A 23,521-nucleotide genomic window follows, 5' to 3' on the forward strand; every position below is an offset into this window, starting at 1 on the left:
TGCCAGAGTTGGACCTGGCCTCACCACTCGCAGAATCGGGGCTGCCCAGTTTGCCCAAGGCCGCGGCGTCGGTGCCAGGCTGGCCTGGGGAAACGCTACGGGCGCTGCGGAGGCCTGTGCGATAAAGGCTGTCAGGACCCTCGAAAAGAGTCCTCCTTGGGAAGGTGCAGTCCACAGACCCCAACTTGTGGGACCTTTTCACCAAATTTGCCAGTTCAAGAGCCTGTTGCAAATGGCTGCCTCTTCGTGCCCAAGGCGCTGAACACATTTCCCTCAGACGCCTCGGGCTTCTCGGAAGCCAGGGTCAATCGCAAAGCCACACGTAGGAGGTTTCAATCCAGCAGTGCCTTCCTGCCCTCAGGGAGCTGCCAGCTCCCCACCCACCCTAGCATCACCCCGGGGCCGAGCGAGGCCCCGGCCCGGCCCGCGCCCGGAACGCCGCGGCGCTTGTGCGCCCAGGTCTTGCGCGCCCCTGGCTCCCCACACGCGCTGTTCACAGGGACTCCGCCGCCACTCTTTAAAACGTAATTGTTTTAAAAACCAGTCGGAAGGCCTTCCTCTTTCATAAGCCCCTTTGTGTAAAGAGCCTCCCCCCCCCCTCCCGCCCCCGGCCTACACTAAAGGGCCCTTTGGAGGAGGCACTTTTCCTAGTAGGTTTTCTTAATCTGGATCTAATGATAAAACCGTGGACCAAGGGGAGCGGTGGGGAGGAGAGTGAGGAAAGGGATTGGTATTGGCATAATGCTTTCAATGCCCCTTGCTCAGCTCCACTCTCCCACCCGTCGCCAGCACGTCCACACGCCGCGGCATTCCAGAAAGAAAGGAAAGGCCATGGGCTCCTAAGCGCCAAGAGCACCGGGACGCCGAGCTCCTCCGGGTTAGAAGCAGAGCGGCCCCTCCACCACCGCCAACCCAGTTAAGAGCTGCCAATGTTTCTGGCTTCTAGGGATTCCGATTTATGTGGATCTTCCACATAAACGATTTACGGATGAAATGAAAGCCCTTTAAAGCAATACTTCCTTTCAAGTTCTTAAGACGCCTCTAAATCTTTCTGGTAGTGAGTGGCCGGCGTGGGGGCGGGGTGGGGACCGGGTGTCGGGCGGGCTGCCCGGAAGGGCGCAGAGAGTGGGGAGTGGAGGGTTAACTGCTTTGCGATCTCACCAAGCTCTTCCGAAATGCCATTCCACTGTCGCGGCGACAATGTTTCTGGGTGTCGGGGCCTCGTCTCTCCTGGCATTTGTCTGAAATGGAGCTGTCTGTCTAACCTAGGCCTGGACGCGCCCTGCCCGGGGAAGTGAGGGAAGGTGGGGGCAGGGTGGGGGCGGAGGGGGGGGGCCGGGGTGGAGTTAGTCGCCTGCCTATTTTCATATTCATTAGAACTGGGAGGTTGCCCGAAGAGCCCAGCTGAGTTTCAAGATATAAAAGCGACTTCGGGTGCCCCCTTTCCAGCCGGGACGTATTAAAGGGCTCGGAGCCGGGCAGCTCCCGGCGCCGAAGCGCTCGCTTCCCCTTCCCTCCTCTGCCCTCCCTTCTCCCGCCCACTTGCTCCCTCCCCCAGCGCTCTCCAGCCTCCGCGCCCCTGGAGCTCCGCAACAACCTTCCAGGATTATGGAGTTTCTGAGCGAGAAGTTTGCCCTCAAGAGCCCGCCGAGTAAAAACAGTGACTTCTACATGGGCGCAGGAGGCGCATTGGAGCACGTTATGGAGACGCTGGACAATGAGTCCTTTTACAGCAAAGCGTCGGCGGGCAAATGCGTGCAGGCCTTCGGGCCCCTGCCCCGCGCCGAGCATCACGTGCGCCTGGAGAGAGCCTCGCCCTGTCAGGACAGCGGCGGTGAGTCGCCAGCCCGAGCCACTGCCGCCCTTCCGCACACCCAAGTGCGGGGACCGGTGGGGAGCGGCTGGCGGGGAGGAAGGGAGGAAGGAAACGGGGAGCGAGAGAGCTGGAGGGCGGAGGCGGGCGGTGGAACTGCGAGCGTTTTAAGGAGTAGTGTTTTGGCTGCAGCCGACTTTAAGGGGCAACGGAAGGATTAGGCACCGGATCGCGTCAGCGCGGTTCTCCTTTGGCTGTCGAGTGTTGTCCCTTGTGGGTCCCGGAGACCCTCTATCTGGGACCCAGGCGTAAACTGATAGGGCGGTAAATAGAGTGTAATTGAGTCAAGACAGGGCGCTTCCTCTGTGAGCCGGCCGCGCTGCCCCCGCAGGAGCTGAAATCGATCACCGCTCCTTGGAGGACGTCAGTGTCGTCTGGAGTAAGACGTCTTTGAGCTCCTTTAGATGAAAAACCTTAAAAAAAAGTTTTCCCAAGACGTATCGGTATTTTTCTTTGTGAAGCTGGAAGGTTGCTATGCGAGGTTGGCTTGTGGGAAGTTGTGATTTCTGATTGTTTGGGTTTACAACACAACGCACATAACATTTTTGTTAAACACCAAATCGCTTTCAGTAGCTTCGGGTAAAGAATCTCCAGTATAATCCCTCACTCCCCAATACCATATTGTCTATTTTTCTGACTCCACATTCAAAGTCACCTAAGAACCCTTTCGGAATGCTTCTGGGTGAAATCTTCAACTTTGAACGGCCAAGTATCTCAAAGTCAAAATGTTATCAAAACAAACCATCTATCTTTTCTATCTTGTAACCCAATACAAACCTATTTTTTTTCAGATCGCGACAGCTAAAGCAAGTTTACAATTCCAAGAGGACTTTTCCTTATCATTGTATATATTCCACAGTTAAGCTGTAAGGAGCGGGTTGCTTTAAAATAACAAACGAATTAAGTGTGAAATATTTACAACAAGCCTCCCGCCCCCTATTTTAATGGAGGGTCAAAATCTGGCAAGGTACTGGCTCATAGGGGCTGATTTTCGAAAACTCGTACACAGTAAGTTTAAAAAAAAAAAAAGAAAAGAACTCCTATATTTTACTTATTCAGCGTTGCGAATTACTTTTGACTTGCAAAGTTAAACCAAAAATATAAGCGGGAACGATAGAGAAAATCAGCTAAATCGTTTCCAGTCAAGTATATAGAGAGACAGATGCAGTTTTTATTTTTAATATGCTAAACATTGCCTTTCTGGTTGTATTTCAGACTGCAGTATCTTTATTTTTGGAATTCTTTTATGTATACGTAAAGTTATTTAAATGGACAGGATTAAAAAAAAAAACCACATGACTCTCTTGTCCTCTGTTAACTGCTGGGTAGGACTTCATCCTATTTTAAATTGTCGGGGATCCAAAATAAGAAGAGAATAGGTGATTGTTGATACGTTGACAACTTTTCAACGAACATCACACTTCTAGGATGAATTTTAATAGGACAGGATTAAGTAAGTTGGATGTGTGCAGCAGTCAGCTAAATTCAGGAAAGTTCCTGTCTTTCTCCTGAGATGCCCTTAGCCTCACGACTGCTTCCCCTCCCCCTCCCTAATTACCGAAGTTCCCTATTTCATTCTGCTCAAGAAGACAAAACCGTATTGTTAATCAGTCATGGTTCTTCTTTATATCTACTTTTACATCACATCTTTTACATAAAGGATATTAGGCATTTAAGTTATATAGTGATTAAAGTTCAAGACATTTGTGTAATGATTAGAGCAGTTGCTAAGATACATTACGAAAAAATTTAAAAACAGACAAAAACGAAAAAAAGTGTGACAATTCATTGGAAATTATTGTTCCGGCTGGGTTCACTTTTTTTTTTTTTTTTTTTTTTTTTTTTAGTTTTTCCAGTTTCATTATATGCACCCATTGGATTTGGGTGTGTGTGTGTCACCATATGATGTATTTTTCTTTTATATCGTACAGCAAGCATGCAACCAAAGCTGAGGGAAATCACTGAAGTTAAAACACCTCTAAACAGAATGGGAGATGACATCTTTTGTAATCTTTTCATAGATGTTTTAATTTCTCTGCTTTAGGGAAAAAAATAAAGCTTTCTGTCTTATAACATATTTCATGCACGAAACATAAATATCACATATTTAGAAAGAACCCCCAAATGAGCTTTTACACTAAAGTCTACTTAAATCTTAGGCTGTTCTATAGGAAGCACTTCCAGAAACTGATATGAAATTCATTTTTTAATTTAGTAGGTCACTTTTTGAAAAAAAAAAAGATTAAAAAGCAGAAATGAGTATAAGTCAAAATATTCAAAGCATAGTAGAGACAATACCATATCTTAAATCTATAGTGTGTATTTTGTGTGGAGCAGAAAGATAAGTTGGGAAGAGTCTGGATTTGAGTTTACAGATATTCCTTAAAATTGAAATATCTTTCTTGAGCCATGTAAGTAGCTTGATTTGTCTGCTGTGAATAAATTCACACATGATTTACATTAAATTTGGTTCACTTTTAAAAAATTGTGCTCATTATTTTTTTAATCTAGAGCATCTTTTAATTTGATCACCTTAATGTGATTATAAATTATGTGCATAAACATTACATTATTCCTGTAAAATAGAACTGTAAATCTGGCGAATAATAAGTCCCATGTACACATTTTTAAATGGCCTTAACCCTGCCCAAAGTGGATTAATAATTGTGCACAGTGGGATGACTGAATTAATACTGGCACAAGAAATCATTAACAGACTGCTTTCCTGATGCTCTAAATTCTTTCAACGTAATTTCTTCACCGAAATGTTCCACAAGCCTGAGAATTGTTGTTTTCCCCCTCTGGGTACAGTGAACTATGGCATCACTAAAGGCGAAGGACAGCCTCTTCATCCCGAGCTAAACAGAGCTATGGACAACTGTAACAGTCTCCGAATGTCTCCCGTGAAGGGGATGCCAGAAAAGGGAGAACTAGATGAACTTGGGGATAAATGTGACAGCAACGTATCCAGCAGCAAGAAGCGGAGACACAGAACCACCTTCACCAGCCTGCAGCTCGAGGAGCTGGAGAAGGTCTTTCAGAAAACCCATTACCCGGATGTATACGTCAGAGAACAGCTTGCTCTGAGGACTGAGCTCACGGAGGCCAGAGTCCAGGTAGGAGCCAAATGAAGGACTTGGGTGTGCATGTTGGGGGCCGGTGTGTGGAGATACTGTTAGAATAATTCAGTGGTTGCATTTTGCCAAAAGGAAGAAACTGATCCTCTCACTAAAGACTAGAACCATGTACTATAGCATGTAGGTCTACTAAAATGTCTTTTTCCTTGCAAAGGATTTAATCATTCACATAAATACATAAAAGAACATTGGACTGATTACATAGATATACAAATTAACGATTATTTAAAAAAAAAGGAATTTCACAAATAAATCTGATTAAAAAAAATTTTTTTAAGTGCAAAAAACCCAGAATCATAGCTATCTATTTACTAATACATTTATTTTATTTTATTTTATTTTTCTATTTTATCAGCCATTAAGGTTCTTTTTAGGTTATGTACCAGGTGTTGGTAAGTTATTTGTGCAATGGCCCATTAATCTGTAATGTTATTGAGGTTGGAGTTATAATAAATCAAAGAAAAAAATGAAGCAATCTCACTGTTATATATACCGTAACTTATTTTCACTATGCATAAAGATCATATAGCTCTCTTATAATTTTTCTAGCTCCTGTAGTTACCAATAGTGCCATTCCATTTGAATTTTTGAATGTAGATAGCTTACATCCCTTTTGCAGAGGCAATAGGAATAAGGATCTTGAAATGATATTAAAATATATACTCAATTACATTTATAAGTTACATTCAAATTATCAAATTGGATGGTCCAATATACTAAACTTTTAAAATCATTTGAAAAAGGAAAGTTATACTAGATAAAGTTCTATTTCTTAGACATATTTTTATTTTTACTAGAGTTGGTATGCTTAAACTATATTTTATTACGTCTCAAGTAACATCAATTTCAGGGAATGGCCTGTTTCTTTGTTTTTACTACGCTAAATGGGAAAATACTGAATTTTGCAGTTCCCATAATATATAAGAATGGACTAATGACTAAAATAGTGAGAAATTTTGTTCTGGAAGAAAGAAGAGTAAGATTTCTTCTGAAGATTAAGCCATTGTAAGGCCTTACATCATTAAGATCACCATCTGGGGGTGCGGTATACCAAGCAGCAGGATTTTTCTTTAGTTTGTGGAGGCAAATAGCTACTTTATCATAGTTCAGGAAGTAAAGATACAGAAAGGTGATGCTAATGAAGAATTTTAGAATTGTCAAGTATTAACACTAGTCCCACGTGTGTGTTTTTTTTTTTAGTTTGTCTTGTATTTATATATTTAAATTAGTTCTACTTATAACCATAAAAAAAAATATGTTTATAGAGTGATCAGCTGGGCACAATGGATGTTTTCTTCTTAACGTTTCCTCGACTCCTGATTAATTTTTGTCTAGAAACATGCACAGAGAGCCAACCTGAACCTAATTTACTCAGGTTTTCTCTTTCCTGCTTTTCATATCAGAGTGGTAATTCACACCTATTTTAAGGAGATTATAAAGACCTTTTTCTCAGTGAAAAACCGAAAAACAAAACAAACAAACAAACAAAAACCATTCAATACTAAAATCCTTTAGTTTGCTCCTGGTGCCTCTGGAGACAGCAAGAAAATGTTTTGTTTTGTTGTTGATGTTGTTTTGAGCCCTGGGCACTGTGTGTAATACATCTTTCCCATCAATGTCCTAAGAAACCACACTGAACAGATAGCTCTCATTGCCTTCTTTCAATTGCTGGAAACTATAAAGTCCCACCTTAAATTCTCAATACGTGCTTACACATATTAAATTGAAGGTGAATATGTTTCTATAAATGTGATGGTAAAGATATAGAAGATCACAACTGAATATGAAAAAAGCAAAAATTTCAAGTAAATTTTAACAATTTGCACTTTCACGTTTGACTTCCAGCTTCTTTTCTGTTTTTTGTATTCTGGATACAGTTTTGTAAAGACTGAGGAGCTTCTTGACAGCTGCTCGTGAAATGTCTACTCAGAAATATCAAATGATGCATACTGAATATAATTTTCTGTCTTTCTTTAATTCATTAAAATATTAAAGTGAAGATTCTGGAGAGCTACAAGTGTGAATTAGTGATTATTTAACCCTCTGAAGGAGGTGGTTGTTATGATAAATATCATTAATACACAATTAGAGAAATTTGGATGACAGCTTCATGACCTTGTAGAGGCTGTACTAACTCATAGGCTTTCTTAATACTTGGTTATAACTTCCGTTGTTCTTTTATTGTCTATATTACCTGTAAGTTTTTTAAATTAGGGAAATGATTTTGAAGATTTCTGAGCATTTTCTGTAAGGGAAGATGAGTATTATAAGTGGTATAATTTATGTAATAAGTACCCTTGTATATTTTAGAACCAGAGTTCAATTTCAGATGGTTCCATTTACCTGTAGTCTTTTTTATGCTCAATATAGTATGTAATCTTAATATTTTCTGTTACTGAATAATCATGATATTTCTGCCATTGCCGTGTGTTTTGGATGTAACCTTTGTGTTTAAATTTTTCTAAGATTATCTAAGTATGGGTACAACCCAGAAAAGGCTTCACTTTGTGACATGTTTTAAACATAATTGTTTTGACAGACCCAGATATTAATTTGGTTATAGTTTGGCTGGGTTAATGTTATGTGCATAACCCCAAACTAGAAAGTTATGAATGTCTTCCATATTTGCAGCATTCTCTAAGAGGAGCATTATCTATAATAATTTGGAGACATAAAGAGTCTTCAAAATCGTATAATCGAATTCCTTTTTATTTTCCAAAATGAAAAAAAAAAGCCCAGAGGCTGAGACGTATTAAATAATTTTTTAAAGTATTTCATCGCTTTCTATTAATTTATATCGCCTCTTATCAGGTTAAAATAAAAAGTAAAATTTGTGGATACTTTTCTGACATAAATTTCTCTATTAGTGATTTTGTTGACCTGGTTTGTGTCTTTCCAATTTATGTCTTCTAATGTCACCATTGCATTATCAAATATTTCTCAGCTGACATTCTACTTTTTAAAAAATTAGGTTTGGTTTCAAAATCGAAGGGCCAAGTGGAGAAAAAGAGAACGTTATGGCCAAATACAACAAGCTAAAAGCCATTTTGCTGCCACCTATGATATATCAGTTCTGCCAAGGACTGACAGCTATCCACAGGTATGGTAAACTTCACAGAATACTGATCGAGAGAAACAGATGTGGTTTGTACATTCTTAAAAGGGCTATTATGATTGGCTTTATTATAGCTAATAGTCAAGAATGAAAATTTTAACCCCCAGAAGAGTTTTTGCATGTTTTTTAGATTTTTATTAGACTGAAATATTTATTTTGTTATTTTCTTTCAGAGCCATTCATTCAAAACTATTTTAGGGTCTCTTCCTTATTGTACATTGCAACCACTGAAGTAGCCTCATTCATGGTCTAAGTCTTTTAATTACTCTACGTTTTTAACTATTCACACTCACTTCCTTTGTTAACTTTTAAAAATAAATAAAGCGTTGCTTGGCATGCTGTCTCTGTGGCTAACGTTTTATGAACTATCCCATAACCTAGTGTCAAGTGTGGTCTATGAAACATTCCGTCCCGTTTTAAAAAGATCTCTTTTCCTATGTTGTCTTTTCAGCTTTGAAGTTATTCATTGTTTCAAGGAAACATTTAGCCCTTTGTTACTTAAAGCATACATAGAATTAGTACTGGACATAATTTTAAAAATTTATCACATTAAAAAACACATCCATCCTTTTATAATGGGAGCGCTCATCTCATTTTAAAGAGTATTTAGACATTCATTTTCTTCTAATTTTTTCCATTTAACTTAGAGGGTTTTTTTTCTTTTCTTTTCACACATATAATTAAGACAGTTTTTCCTAGTACTGAGTAATAGTATTCAGAACTGTATTTGATACATGATAAGGAACACTTGTATTCTAAGGAACAAGACATTTGTTATTTCATTCCTTACTGGTGAAGGATATGCATTGTTATAGACCATTTTGGGTTTTTTTTAAGTTTTTTTTTTAAACGTTTATTTTTGAGAGACTGAGAGAGAGTGTGAGTGGGGGAGGGGCAGAGAAAGAGGGAGACACAGAATCTGAAGCAGGCTCCAGGCTCCCAGCTGTCAGCACAGAGCCTGATGCAGGGCTCCAACCCACGAACCGTGAGATCATGACCTGAGCTGAAGTCAGATGCTTAACTGACTGAGCCACCCAGGTGCCAGGAGAGCATTTTAAACACAAATACATGACATATATGCCGGTGGAATACTGTGATAGTTCAGTAACTGGTTTTTCGCAATCCCAGACTTACGGGTATTCATTCTCTTCATCTATAAATTCATACCTTGTGAGCATGAATTCATCCTTAAGTTTTGTGGGTCCTTGTATTCTGATGCCTTTTATGATTCTTAAAAACTTATTCAGAGACCTTCACTCTTCCACATAAATTCACCCAATTTATTAATGTAATATTATATGTGAGTAACAGTCTTAGAGATCACCTAGTTTAATCTTTCTAAAAGTCCGAGACCCATGGGAGTTAAGGAATCCTTCCATGATTCTGTTCCTTCTAGGACAGTCTATAAAGGGCTGTTACCGTTAAGCCTTTCCACTGCAGTTTACTAGAAGACCAGCAATACCTTTTGAATAAATGTCCGTACCTGCCTTTAGAAGAACCTTGTTTTTCTTACTCTTCAAAATTTATCTGAAAGTAGTTCATTTTTTTTTTTCTCCAGTTTAAAGCATGTGCATACTCCTACTTACCATTATAGGGCTAATGAACTTGTATTCACCAAATACTGCTGAGTATCCTAGTTGAGTTCTGAGCAAAGTGCCATGAGGAAGTTTCCTTGGGTGGCTACAAACTCCATGAGAGCAGGCAGTACAGTGGTATCCCAGTTATTAACACACCATAGTCCTGACTCTACCAGGCATTGTTCTAAGCAGGTTGTATATATTAACTCATTTAATCCTTACAACAACTTTATGCAATAGGTATTATTAATTATCCTCATTTTTCGTATGAAGAAACAGGCACAGAGAGGTGAGGTTTTTACTCACTTTCACTAGTGGAGAAGCCCAGATTTGATCAGAGGCAATCTGGCTCCCAAGTGCAAGATCTTAACCCTCACAATAGACTGTTTCTCCCAATGACTATGTTTAAATGGTTGAATAATTAATAAATGAATACCAAAGGAGCATAAGGCTTAAGTTGCATTATTCAGGTCTGCAGTTTAGTTCAGGTGAGCAGACACTTTACTCAGAATAAGTGAAATAATGAAAATAATAGAGATAGCACATAGTTTATAAAATTTTGAACTTTCACTATGACGAATTTAAAAATAATAAAGTTACAAACTAGTGAACTCCTTTCAAATGGACTTTAGTCTTACTAAATCTGTTCGACAACACCTATGATATATATATGTATGTATATGTATACATATTTTTTTGCAGCTTATTATTTTCATCTTCATTCCTTTCCTTGCAAACCCCATTTCAGTTTATGTGTTGTTGTTGTTGTTTTTCCCCCCACTTCTCTGTGCTTTGCTGGTGGTTGCCTTATCCTTAACTTCCCTTTCTTCTTCTGCACAACATAGAACATTTAGAACAGTGGCTGGCACAAACTAAGCTCTTTGTAAGAGCTTAATATTATTTAATACACTTCGTCATGCTTTTTTTCTAGGATTGTCTTGCCATCATGTTATTGTGCCTCACAACTTTAGATGTTGTCAGTTAACAGAATGAGGTAAGTAGATCGAGTAGGAAGGGAGATGGTAAAATCACATTATACATTTGATAGTCTTTTTCACTCCCACAAAGGATCAATTAAAAATATCTCCTCACACATCATGGGAATTTTGCATGAATTCTCCCTGTGGTTTTTCTGTAATTTATGTCCATTGGTTATACCACCTCATAACTTAAGTATGGCAGCAAAGATATCACATGTTGAGGCTGTTTTGACAGTATAATTCATCAACAGTAATAAATCACTAAAATCCATAGTAATTTTTTATATTGAGAAGTCATTAAATGTTTGGTTGCCAAAAATACTGAAATCAAGTGTCTCTCATTCCCCATTGTGGGTATTGGATAAAGTCAAGAAAAGTCCATTTTAACTTAAATATGTGGTTGGATTTCTTATTTTGCAAAAAATAATTACGCTAAGATCTTGTCTCTCAAGCTTTAGCCTGAAGGAATTTTTTTTAAGTCATGTGTCTTAAAAATAGAAATTATAATCCGAAAAATAGGGACCAAAGTAGAACTCAACAATTCAATGTAATAAGGCACTGATCTTGGTTACTGTTTCTAACTATGGAAAAACATTATTAATTACCAAAAAGTTGGAAACAAGAAAACTGTTTTAGAAACAGGACAGAAATAAAAAATTAACAATTTGGCAGGAAAGCAAAAGCATACACAGAAATACATGAGAAAACAGAATTGGGTGAGAAAATTGTATCAGGTCTGCTCTGTGTGGATAATAATCTTGTCAACTATGGAGGTATCTATATGTATAACATATAATAGGTTTAGTTATGAATGCTAATTAACATTTTCTAAAGTGTTCTAAATACTTTGTTTCCATTCCTCCCATTACGAAATAGTAACAACCGCCCTGATAGTAAAAATAATACCTACCGATTGAGGACTTATTTTAGGTCAGGCTTCTTTCTTACAGCTATTAGTTCATTAAATTGAAGTCCACGGGTTCAGAGCTCTTTATGCAGCATTAGCTCTGTGACCCATCACTCAGCAATGAAATAGTTCAATTTTGACCCTAAAACACCAAATCACTTCAGAAAGCAAAAATGCTTTCATTTTTTTTTAAATGTGTAAAGTAATGATATAAAGCAGTTTAAAACCGTAGACACTTTTCAGACTGTTTTCAGGTATTTTTCTTAATCTTGTCCATATTTGATAGCAAACAGGAGTGTGATACCAGTAGTATACTTCAAGGTAGTATGTTTTGATGTACTGTTTTTTTTAAAAGCCCTTTATTTGGGCTCACAATATCAGTTGTCATTTGGCAACACTATGAGTTAGTTAAGTGAAAGTGCTTGACTACTTGATGTTCTCCAATATTTTAAATAGCAACCACATGCTGAACCTATTCCTTGTGCTATGCTGAATCTGTTCCCTCTATGTTGAATTCCCTTCCCCTCACCTAGACTGTATTTCCTCCAGGAAACCTTCTCTCAATTCTCCTTCAATCAGCACATGACTTTCTCACTGGCAAAGTGGTAGACTGTATACGGTCCACCCCATTTATGATATAACGTATTTATATTTTAAAAAGATTATTCGGTACTTAACTTTGTATTACAAGAGTATTAAGCAAATTATGTATACACTCAATAGATGTGAAAAAAAGTAGTTTCACTTCAATATTTTGGGGTACATTATGAACCCAAAATTAATCAATTCCCAGGAAAACAGCTGATTTCTGAATCTCTGCCATTAACCACCCCTGTGGTGTTAAGCAGTTAACTTCTCCTCTCTGAGTCTCAATTTCTTCCTCTGTTGAACAGAATAGATTAGGAAGATTTTGCAGAATCCTTTCGGCTTAATTCTTTTTCTCCCAGAGTTACTTGTATTTAGGCAACAAACATATGCTAGGTACTGTTTTAGGCATGGAGATTATATAAATTATCTAGACAAAATCTCTTGCTTTTTGGACAGATTACAAACTAGGTCATATTCATACCAAATTCTGCAGACACTTCCTGATGCAAACTATACCCAGCAGATCAAAAAGGCATTTGTGTCTTTGAATGAAAAAAGCAAGCATCTATCAACGGTAGATTCTAATTTGCTTCTAATTCATTAATGCCAAAGCATTTCTTCAAATAATTATTTTGTTGAATAAAATATTTTGTCAGGGTATAAACATTTCTAGAGGATGATAGCCAGCCTTCATTCTTTTTTTTTTTTTTAATTTTTTTTTTTCAATGTTTATTTATTTTTGGGACAGAGAGAGACAGAGCATGAATGGGGGAGGGGCAGAGAGAGAGGGAGACACAGAATCGGAAACAGGCTCCAGGCTCTGAGCCATCAGCCCAGAGCCCGACGCGGGGCTTGAACTCCCGGACCGCGAGATCGTGACCTGGCTGAAGTCGGACGCCCAACCGACTGCGCCACCCAGGCGCCCCAGCCAGCCTTCATTCTTATAAGAAACCCTAGTTCCATGCCCTCAGGTTTGGCTCAGATCACATATGCATTAACTTGATCATTTACTTGCTGGAAACTTTGGATACATTTCCTGACTTCCTTATCTTCAGATTTCTTTATTGGTGAAATGGAGGTATTGTTGGTGCTACAGCTGGTGGTGTGGATGATGATAAGGACCATTATCCTAATACTTTTTCTGTTAGTGAGAGGATTATATTAATTTCCTGTCTGTGTAACTAAATCATGGGACTTGAAAAGGGCTAAGGTGTTAATGTTTGACTATGAGCTTCACAGTCAGGTACTTGTGGGTCCAAATCCTGCCTCTGCTACTTAACAGATTTTAGACCTTTGGCAAATGAATTAACCTCTAGGAATGTTTCTCCTCATTTATAAAATGGGTATAAAAGTTCATATGATGTTTGTGAGGATTAAACATAATAGTTTCTGCAAAGTACTTAGGACATTGACTAGTAAATAACAAGTGCTCTATAAATAGAAATAATTCTATAATAGCCATTAGTCATTATGAATTCTACAGTAGAGAGATAGCTAAGTGGTGTGAATGTTCTGTTATTGTAGCATTTAAACTAATCCAATTTTTTAGTAACTTTACTATTTAAGGATCTAGGGAAAGACCAAATTCAGTTATATGTACTTTCCTCTTTAAATTGGGACAACCAAATATGGTAACTTAAGGAATGTTTGAGTATATTCTTAATCCACCAAAATTATTTTCTCATGAAGAAAATATTTTCATCAAAAATTTTAAAAGGTTTGAAATTTTTTCCCACCAAAATTTTCGATGTGGTTTTACTTAGTGGATAGTGAGAATCACAACTAATTCAATGTTTACCTAATATACAAGGGGACCCGTGCAGTATCTTGCTTTCTGTTGTTTAATTTATGACTTTATAAATATATGCCACTTGGAGTTAGAATATACCAGAAGTGGGATTCAAGTTATAAATAACTGGTAGTCATTGGAGTAATTTAAAACACCGATTAAAGCTGTACAACATTTCTAGTTTAACAAAGTCTGTTTCAAATGTTGTAATCATGCAGTTTTTTTAAAGGAAATGTTAAAGTTTCTATAAGCTAGTGATTGCGAAAATACTGCTCACTCCCCCCTTCTTCCATCATCAGTGCTTTCTGTTTTTTCCCCAAACATTTGAAAAAAGTAAATAACCAAAAATCTTTTTTAAATGTTCAAAATATAGCTATGCTTGATGCATTGTATAATAAATATTCTCATATCTATGTAACAACCAGTGAAATGGTCCCATAGTGATACAGTGAGGCTTCCCTTATGAGGGATGGAGGGGTAAAATATTAACATCATTAGGTTAGCAAGTCATATTGATATAAAATTGATGATTTAATTAAATGTATAAAAATATGTACATGTTGTATATATATTTGTATGAAGAATATTTCATATATATGTATAAGTGTATATTTAACGTAAGTTCTATGTAGCATAAAGGCAGGTCTTCTCAGCATCATTTAAGTGAATATGCAGCTGGACACAAACGGAATAATTTTTATTTTGTTGAAAACACAAACACTTTTTTCTTCAGAGATGAAAAAAATTACCCTGCAAAAGAAGCAAAGCACATTCAAGTTTTAGATTATGACTATAGACATATTTTTTGAAAAACATGATATTCAATTTAATATGACTTAATGACTTTAAACACGAAGAATTACTTAGCTGATTTTTTTTTGTGGTTTTTTGTTTGCTTTTAATAGGCAATTGGTGTTAAAACATTGAATTTATCTGAATTGGTCATAAGTATTTTATATTTTGAGAGGAAAGAACAAATTAATAAATTGAATAGATTTCCAAAATAAATCATTACAAAAAATGTAATAATAAATTACTGAAGAGTGCCATTGCTGTTTATACATATAAAAACTACTTTGTGGGTGATAGAGAAGGACCAGGGGGAAAATTAAACCTGGGAAATCTGTGGGTTAAAACCTGTAGTAGACATTGTTATTGTTAGTGTGAACCTACGCTATATAGTTTAATACAGAGTTTTATGCTTGCCGTATTTATTAAGCCTCATGTTTGTGTGGTTTTTTTTTAATTCTAAATCAAGGAGCATTAAATAAAAAAAAATACACAAACTCACAGTTGATTTAAAATCACAAAAATAAAATTCCAACTTTGTGGTTAACACATATACAAGATGAAAATAATGGATAAATTTACTCAGGATTTTAACAATAAATTCAAAGCTCATATATGACACCAAGTGGTAATCTCTAAGTTTCAAAATATTTTGCGCAAATCAAAAAATTTGCATATTTGATTCATGTTTTAAGTCATTAATTCACAAGGGAAACTTGATTTATATTTTAATCTTTGTTTCTTATAATTGTGGATTTTGCTTTAATTGGGAAATTGTGTCATTAAAAATGAATCAAGCACCATCAACAATGGCTGTCATGCATGAATTAAAATACATGAAAAATAGTGTTACAAACAATGGAAATGTGACTTTAATGGAAAGTCACTCGTACTTGTCCTAAATCCCTATACACATTTCTAAGATGGAATTTTATTTAAAAAATCAAAGTAGTAGTCAATACTTAATGTATGACCCTTTCCTGATAAATAATTACTAACCACTTTAGCATAATGATGCTATATGTTGAAAAGATATATTTTTGAAATTTTTGAAATGTAAATTGATTTTTTTTAAATTAATAATTATATATTATCTGAAATTTTGTATGTGAAAATTACACCCAATAAGTAGGGACTGATGAAAATGTAACCTTATTTCTATCTTAGGTAGTATCTAACCATGCTCAGATTAATGCTTTTCCCTTCATAATTAATTTCAATTGAGATTTCCGCCCCCTCCCTCCCCCAGATGGACAAAGTATCAGTGTTTGAGACTTATTCACTTTTTCTCTGATAGCAAGTGAGGCTTACTCACTGGCAGTAAATTCACTATTTATAAAAACGTTTATACTCTTTCTCCCTGCCAGGAACTTACTGATGTGGTGATTATTGATGTAGTTACTATAAAAGTTAATGGGACCCTGAAATTAGTCAACAGCTAAAGTATCCACAAGTTGCTAAGCAAGTTATTAATATTATGTCACCTTAATTTTAAAGGAAGTGATATACTACTACTAAGGAATATAATGGCCTCTTAAAAAACTGCTTTTGCAAAATGTGATGTTGGAATTTTTTAAGAGACCATATAAAAAATCTGGTAAATTAAATTATGTAAGTGATAATGTGGTAATAAATATATATAGTAGTATTGAATAATATATAAAGTGGTCAGTAAATGTAAACCTTCTGTCAAAAAGGAATAACCAAAATCAACTTTTGGATTTTAATGCAAAAAGTTATTGTTTAAACATTATTACAAACATAACTTTGTGAATCCCTGATTTATATCTTTTTAAAGCAACCTTTAACTCCCACAGGGAAGTGTGTAAGCATATGATGGGAGGGCATGAGGGTAGCATGGTGTATGTGTGCGTGTTTGTGTGTGTGTGTGTGTGTGTGTGTGTGTGTGTGTACATATGGACATCAGGGCCAGGTAAGAACAGTCTATATATAGAGGAAGAGTAAGGTTAAATAAACTTGCTTTGGTAGAAAAATATTAGTTTTAGAGTGCTTTAAAATTAAGGAACGGTTGTTACTCATTTGTTTTCACGTTATATACTAAATTCTGTAGGGTAGTGTCTTCTAAATAGCACAAACATTAGGATATAGAATATATAATGCTGTCATGAATCTATTTGATGTTTTTTTATACATCGTGATACTTTGCAACTAACAGAAAGACTAACAGACTTGCATTGTTTAACATTCTTTAAAAGTACATAGTGTTGCTTACTGCAGTAGAGATCAGCAAATATATTAAAAATATACACCAGGTTTAGTTATACTAAAATTTTCTTAGTAGTTTTGATTTTACAAAGAATATATTTGTATCAAGTTTCTAAGGTAAAGGTAAATGAGATTTATAATTTTTATCCATTGTTTACCATATTACTTCAAGTCATGATGAATATATATCCACAGTGAAGAATCGTGTGTGTGTGTGTGTGTGTGTGTGTGTATGTGTGTGTGTGTGTAAAATACACATATATATTGACTCTTTCATTCCTACGTGTTACTTTTAATTCCTCAGAAGGAAAATGAGTGTTAAATGAATTTGATTTCTGTTTGGAAAGAATCAGACAAAAAACCCAGCTTTCCTCCAAAACTCAAAGTCATGGAATAATTAAGTGTTAACTTTTTGTTTGATTAGAAAAACATTAAGGAGCAAATGTTCAAAGTAGAGTATAGTTAAGTCAGCTGAACTTCCATTCATGCTAATGGGAGGCTGTTGGCTACGTTCCCTGGACAATGCTTTGAACGTACCCCTAGAACTTTTTAAAATGTTGTGAAGCACATTAAAGCATGGAATGTTTTTTAGATTTTCTACTCCTTTTAAACAGAACAAAGAATAAAAAATGTAAAGGCAGGCAGACTTTTTTTTTCTTTTTTTTTGGCACATGGGAAAGAGGGATGTGGACATTATTTAATAATGGTGTTCCTGGTTGTGAGTCTCTTGAATGTTATACAGTTAGAAGCCCATAAAAACACCCCCAAATTTATCTGATACTGGACATTGCCATTGTAGATGTCTTAGAAATAGTTCAAAAAAGAAAAGTAGTGATCCTATTCAGAAAAACATTCTTTCATTTCAAAATTTAACAACAAATACAATATTTCTTTTAATGAGTCAGCAAGGTTTTTTGTGGCTTCTCTGTTGACAACAGTTTTAGACAAAATGACTTGTACATTCCAGCACATAGTTCTAAAATGACCACTTATATAGGGTGGCAGAGGGATGGAGGGGCCATAGACTGAGCCCGCCTTTAGAGCAGTAGATTTCTTAAACTGTAAGCTCTAACAGCTTTGTTCTTTGATCAAATACTGCCTTTGGGGAAGCTTAAGAAAAGAGATTTGTGTCATAATTGCCTAAGATATTTGAAGATTTTCACGTGTAAGAAGGATGCTGCTTATTCTGTATCATTTTAAAGAACAGAAATAGAAGCAATAGACAGAGGAAGATAACAGCTCACTTTTTTTACAGAACTCTCCAAAAGGGAATGAAACATTTTTAAACAGGTGAGCTTCTTATCACAGGAACCAAACATAGTTGAAAATTTACAAGGACTTCAGTAGTGTCTCCTAATCCCAGGTTATTTTCAGAATTCATGTATTATTGTCACTATTTTAATACAGATTCCATAAACCACACCACACGCTTGATGAATTAGAATCCTCGAGATATATCTGTAATGAAGAATAAGTATTTAGTAGGAAAATAAAACAACCTAGGGAAATACAGTCAACAGGGTCTGGGGATGAAATTTTCACAATATTTGTCAAGATTATACCGAATGGTGATTATAGAGCTCAAATCATGAAGCAAATTTAGATATACAGTATTAGCATAAATTGTCCATAAAATTTCCATTACACCTCCAAGATGGATCAGTTCAAATTTCATATTCTTAAAGATTTTAAAGTCCTCTAAAAAATTGTATTAAGTGCTTATCATATATTGTGTTAGGCTGAAGGATGAGAAAAGGGTTATGAACAAACATCAGGGATTTTGCTTTCAGAGAATAGAACCTATGAATCCCCCAAAAGTTGGGATTATGAATGTGTAAATAAGCAACTTCAACCTATACGACTAGTTTTTATATCATTGTAGCATTTCTTAAGATTTCCTGGGTTCAGATTTTACCTCCACAATTGGAGTTACATGTCTTGGGTAAGGTTATTAAACTCTCTGTTCTGTTTTACCTTTTACAAAATGGGGATACTAAAAACAAGGAAACATCTTTTAGTGTATTGAAATGATTAGAAGTCTTCACAGTGCATTAAATACCATGTCCGACACGGTAATTAATTAATAACCATTAGCTATCATGAGCATGATTTTGATTGTCGTCATCAGATGTTTAATCATCCAGAGGGGATGCTTCAGAGGAAGCAAAATCTCAATTCACTGGGGATATTGTCTTTTATGCTTTGCATCGAACTTTCGATATCAAAACCAACGAAAACCCTAAAGTCAAATGAAGACATTCCAGAAATTTTTAAATGAAACAAAGATATGGGAGTGGAGGAGATACAGATCATGGAAGTAGGACACATCATTAAAAATGTGCGACAGTATTACTACCCATGGGAATACCTGGGTATCTTTTCAAATCCAACTAAAATATTGCTGTAGTAACTTGCTTCACCAATCTGTTCTGTTCAGAAAACATTTCTTTCTATATGCTAGAAATTCTTTCACCAAAAGTAACACATTTAACTTGCTAGATCACGTCTAGGTAAGAAGTTTTGATCAAAATAAAAATATTTGTCCAGGTCATCAAAAGTGGAAAATTTATTTTCAATTTACAGGTAGATTAATGTGAATTATTTTAAGCATAGAAAACTTCTTAAATTTACATTCATAGATTACATTCCTTGCCTTTACTGTCCTAACTTTCCTTTTTTTTTATACCTACTTAGTAAATATGTTTCTATGCATTTGGAATATGAGTAGATGGTTTTAATAGTAAATTTCAGCAATACTATGTGTAAATTGAGGAATCTTTTAACAAACTTAAAATGTAAAGTGTTTCTCTACCACTATTTTGCCTTTCATTTATTTTTTTTCAAAAATAAGCAAGCAAGTTCACTTTCATTTCCTGAAAGCCCTTTTGTCAGACATGTGACTGTGGTTTTTGCAGTGTAGCACAATGTTTGATTGAATGTCAGAGGAAAATCACCCAGATCAAGTTAGAAGAGCTAGGTTGACAGAGTAATGACATTAACAGTCCTTCTTGTTGGTCTGAGATACATAACTCAGCAATCAGTGGCACCAATCATTATATTTTGGCTAAAGTGGGATTCATTTAGTAGAATCAGCCAAAATTAAAACAACATAGCCCACGATGACTTAAAGATGAATAGAATGCGCAAATCATTGTATATATATTTAGACATGTCTCACAGATTTAATATATTTATATAAATACACATATACATATTTATATAAATATAAATATACATACACATATTTATATAAATATACATACTTATATAAATATATACATATTTATATAAATATACATATATATTTATATGTATATATCTTGAGTAACAGAACATCTCTACCAGTTTAATCTAGAAGATTCATTTACATTTTATGCTATTAATTGAAAATAAGTTGTCTTAAAAAGTACGATTTAAGCATGGGTGTGTGAGACTACATCAGGGGCTATATGTAGTAGACTGGAATTTTTATGTAAAAGTAAATATAATAAAACATAATTTGTGTATATGTTAAAGAGAATCGATGATTCTATTCTGATTGTCATGATTTTAAAAAAGGAAACCAGATGTGATAAACATGGCATCTATTGTAATAATATAGCAAAAGGCATACAGGTTTTAAATTTCATCTTCTAAGGCTCAAACTCTGTCCCATGTTCTACCATTCAACATTTTCCCCCAGCTCCTGCTGTTTGTCAGGATTTTTCTCTGTGCTTCTCAGTAATGCATGTGATCACTGTTTTTTCCCTGCCTTGTTTAAATAGCTGGTCTAAGACACCTCCTAATACAAATTTTACTTAGTGTTTCCTTTACATGCTAGTAACTTTAGATAAATTTGTATTTGTTGTTTCCTATATAGATTTAATAAGAAATGTGAATTTCCTGGGTTCAAATGACAACCTAGTTTTCAATCTTATGTAAAATGTTATATATAGTACTTTATACTCACAGGATATTTTTGCCAATACTAGCACATTTTTCTCAGTTTTGCTTTTATGATTTGGTAATGGTCATGTGTTTGAATTTTAAATTATTTTACATGTCATAATTCCATTGCAACCTGACCATATCACCTGTAAATCATAGAACAAATGTTTAAAATATGTATAGATTTCTCAGATTCACAGAGCTATGTATTTGAGGCTCTAGGAAATAAAAATCAATGAACGGGTAAACATTTCTGATAATGAATTTGATTAAAAGTCTCTACAGAGTAAATAGCCTAATATCAGGAATGGTTGCCAACAAAAACTGTCACACTGAGTCTAACTATGAACGTTAAAAACTGTGATTGTGTCATTTTGCTTAGATGAAGACTATATTTAAACTTAAAGCCGTATTTTAAACTGCTTTTCCAAACATATGAATTTGTCATGAATCATGACTAACTCGTCTAGATTTCATATTCAAATCATGACTATAAAAAGAATACTCAAGAGATTGACATGTTTTGAGACTATTTTATGTGGTCAAGTGTGTGGGTTTTGGTGATCTATTAGAGTATAACAAACTGGAAGAATCTTTCAAGTAATTATTTTTTAGTAATCCCTTTATGTACTCAGAATATAATGACAGACCACCCAATGGGAGCAAACAATGAATTGTTGACAAAATTTAGTAAACACTGTTTAACAAATGTAAGGGGACAAAAGTGAGAATGCGTAAATGTAATATTTGTTGTTTTATATATTCCAGATTCAGAACAATTTGTGGGCAGGAAATGCGAGTGGCGGTTCTGTGGTTACTTCAGGCATGTTACCACGTGACACTTCCTCGTGTATGACACCTTATTCTCACTCGCCTCGGACAGATTCCAGTTACACAGGGTTTTCACACCACCAGAACCAGTTCAGCCACGTGCCCCTCAACAATTTTTTCACTGACTCTCTTCTGACTGGGGCTACCAATGGACATGCATTTGAAACAAAGCCAGAATTCGAAAGGAGGTCTTCCAGTATTGCAGTTCTTCGAATGAAAGCCAAGGAGCACACTGCCAATATTTCATGGGCCATGTAACATACAGTACTCTTTTATTTTTCTTTTAATGGCAAAGTAAAACATTCTATTTCTCATATTTAAAGGATACCACAATAAGCTGCTGTGTGTGGAATTGCTAAAGGTCAAGATATACAGTGAGACCAGCTTAAATGAATAGTCGTTATTATTTAACATTAAAATCTAAGAATGAACCTCTGGAAAGACGAAATAGATTTACCATCCATCAGTCTCCACAAACGCTGTTTTAGTAGTAACATTTTTTTTTCTATTGTACAAGTCGATGAAATACGATCATGCAACTTCTTAAAAGAATAAATGTATTAAACAAATTCCTCTGTTATAGATTGATTTATGTCAGTTCTGAATAACAAGAAATCCCTTGTAAAATAATACCTGATAAAGGAGGAAATGCACTGGGGAACAGGTCCAGATACCAAAGCTGTCAGGTAGATATTGAAGCAGCATGTTTCCGGGAGTTCACTGTTATTTCTCCCTCTCTGGCTGTAAGACACAATGGCATAGTTCGGGTCTCAAAGGTTTTTTACCTATGGATGTTTTAGTGAATTTCCATTCCGTGAAATAGCACTCTCCTACAATGACCAGCATTTGCATGAAATATTTGGGCATAGTTTCCTGAAACCATGTGGCTAAAGGTGATAACTGAAATATTCCAGTGTGATTTAAAATCTAGTCAAGAGAGTAGTTTCTATAAATGCCATCTTTTACATGAAAAAGCACCGACTCAGCAGAAAAGCCAACACTGACTCACCTCACCGATTTAGTATTAACACACTAGAAAAAAAAGTAAGTTACAAACCCTCCTGCTTTTAAGCTAAAATTGTGTCGATTACACTGTACACACAAACATCTAATAAATACACGAAAAGAAGGATTTTTGACGTGTAACATTATGCTTTATTATATTAGGAAACATTTTCAGTTAAAAGAGCAGCAAATCTGAACTTATATTTATTTCATAGGCTTACGCCAGTGCACATGTGTGCGTGTTTGTTTTTTGATATATAAGCTGTAAGCATTTTTTGCTACTGTGGTTTTGCATAGGGAATTAAAATGTCAGGAGGCTCTCTAAAATTTCTGGTGGAAAAGAAAAGAAAAATACTTTGCATCTGGAAAATTGCTAACCCCTTTGATTTACTTCTCCTCCCTTTCCCCTGTCACATTCCAAGCTTTTTCAGATGAGTGAAATGTCAACCTCCTTAAAATACTCTTAATTCATAAAGGCAAAGTAAATTAATTGAAATGAAGATGGCTCCCATGGCTTGGATCACAGCAAGGTCTGCTCTTTGTATGCTCTTAGAATCTTCCTTGTGGCTCCTCCAGCCTTTAGGAGTATGCTTGGAAGCGTAAAGGCTAAAGGACAGGAATAAGTGAATTTTAAAAATTAAATTTCAGAAAAAAGTACTTAAATCCAGTGTCTACTTCTCAGTGGGAAAATATTTACAGCAGTTAGACATCTTTTGTAATAAAAGTTTAAAATCAAGCAGATGATGAGTGATGTCCTAAACAAACATTCCTTGACTT

General features: G+C 35.8%; 2 protein-coding genes across 3 annotated transcripts in view; both read left to right on the top strand.

The window, feature by feature from the left end:
- The window catches only part of LRRIQ1 (leucine rich repeats and IQ motif containing 1), a 232,535-nt gene extending 227,784 nt beyond the window's left edge, over nucleotides 1-4,751 (top strand). For both annotated transcript variants that reach the window (XR_007154269.1, XR_007154268.1), the window contains one exon: nucleotides 4,685-4,751. The gene's annotated coding sequence lies outside the window, so the exon portion shown is untranslated. The remainder of the gene's footprint in view (nucleotides 1-4,684) is intronic.
- Nucleotides 1,474-22,263, top strand: ALX1 (ALX homeobox 1). The gene is made up of 4 exons (XM_047868668.1): nucleotides 1,474-1,834; nucleotides 4,685-4,989; nucleotides 7,982-8,110; nucleotides 21,677-22,263. Exons 1-4 carry the CDS (start codon nucleotides 1,609-1,611, stop codon nucleotides 21,995-21,997), a joined length of 981 nt encoding a protein of 326 aa, XP_047724624.1. The 5' UTR covers nucleotides 1,474-1,608; the 3' UTR covers nucleotides 21,998-22,263.
- The last annotated feature ends 1,258 nt before the right edge of the window (nucleotides 22,264-23,521 follow it).

The sequence above is a fragment of the Prionailurus viverrinus genome, chromosome B4 (genome assembly GCF_022837055.1).
Source record: "Prionailurus viverrinus isolate Anna chromosome B4, UM_Priviv_1.0, whole genome shotgun sequence".
NCBI lineage: Eukaryota > Metazoa > Chordata > Mammalia > Carnivora > Felidae > Prionailurus > Prionailurus viverrinus.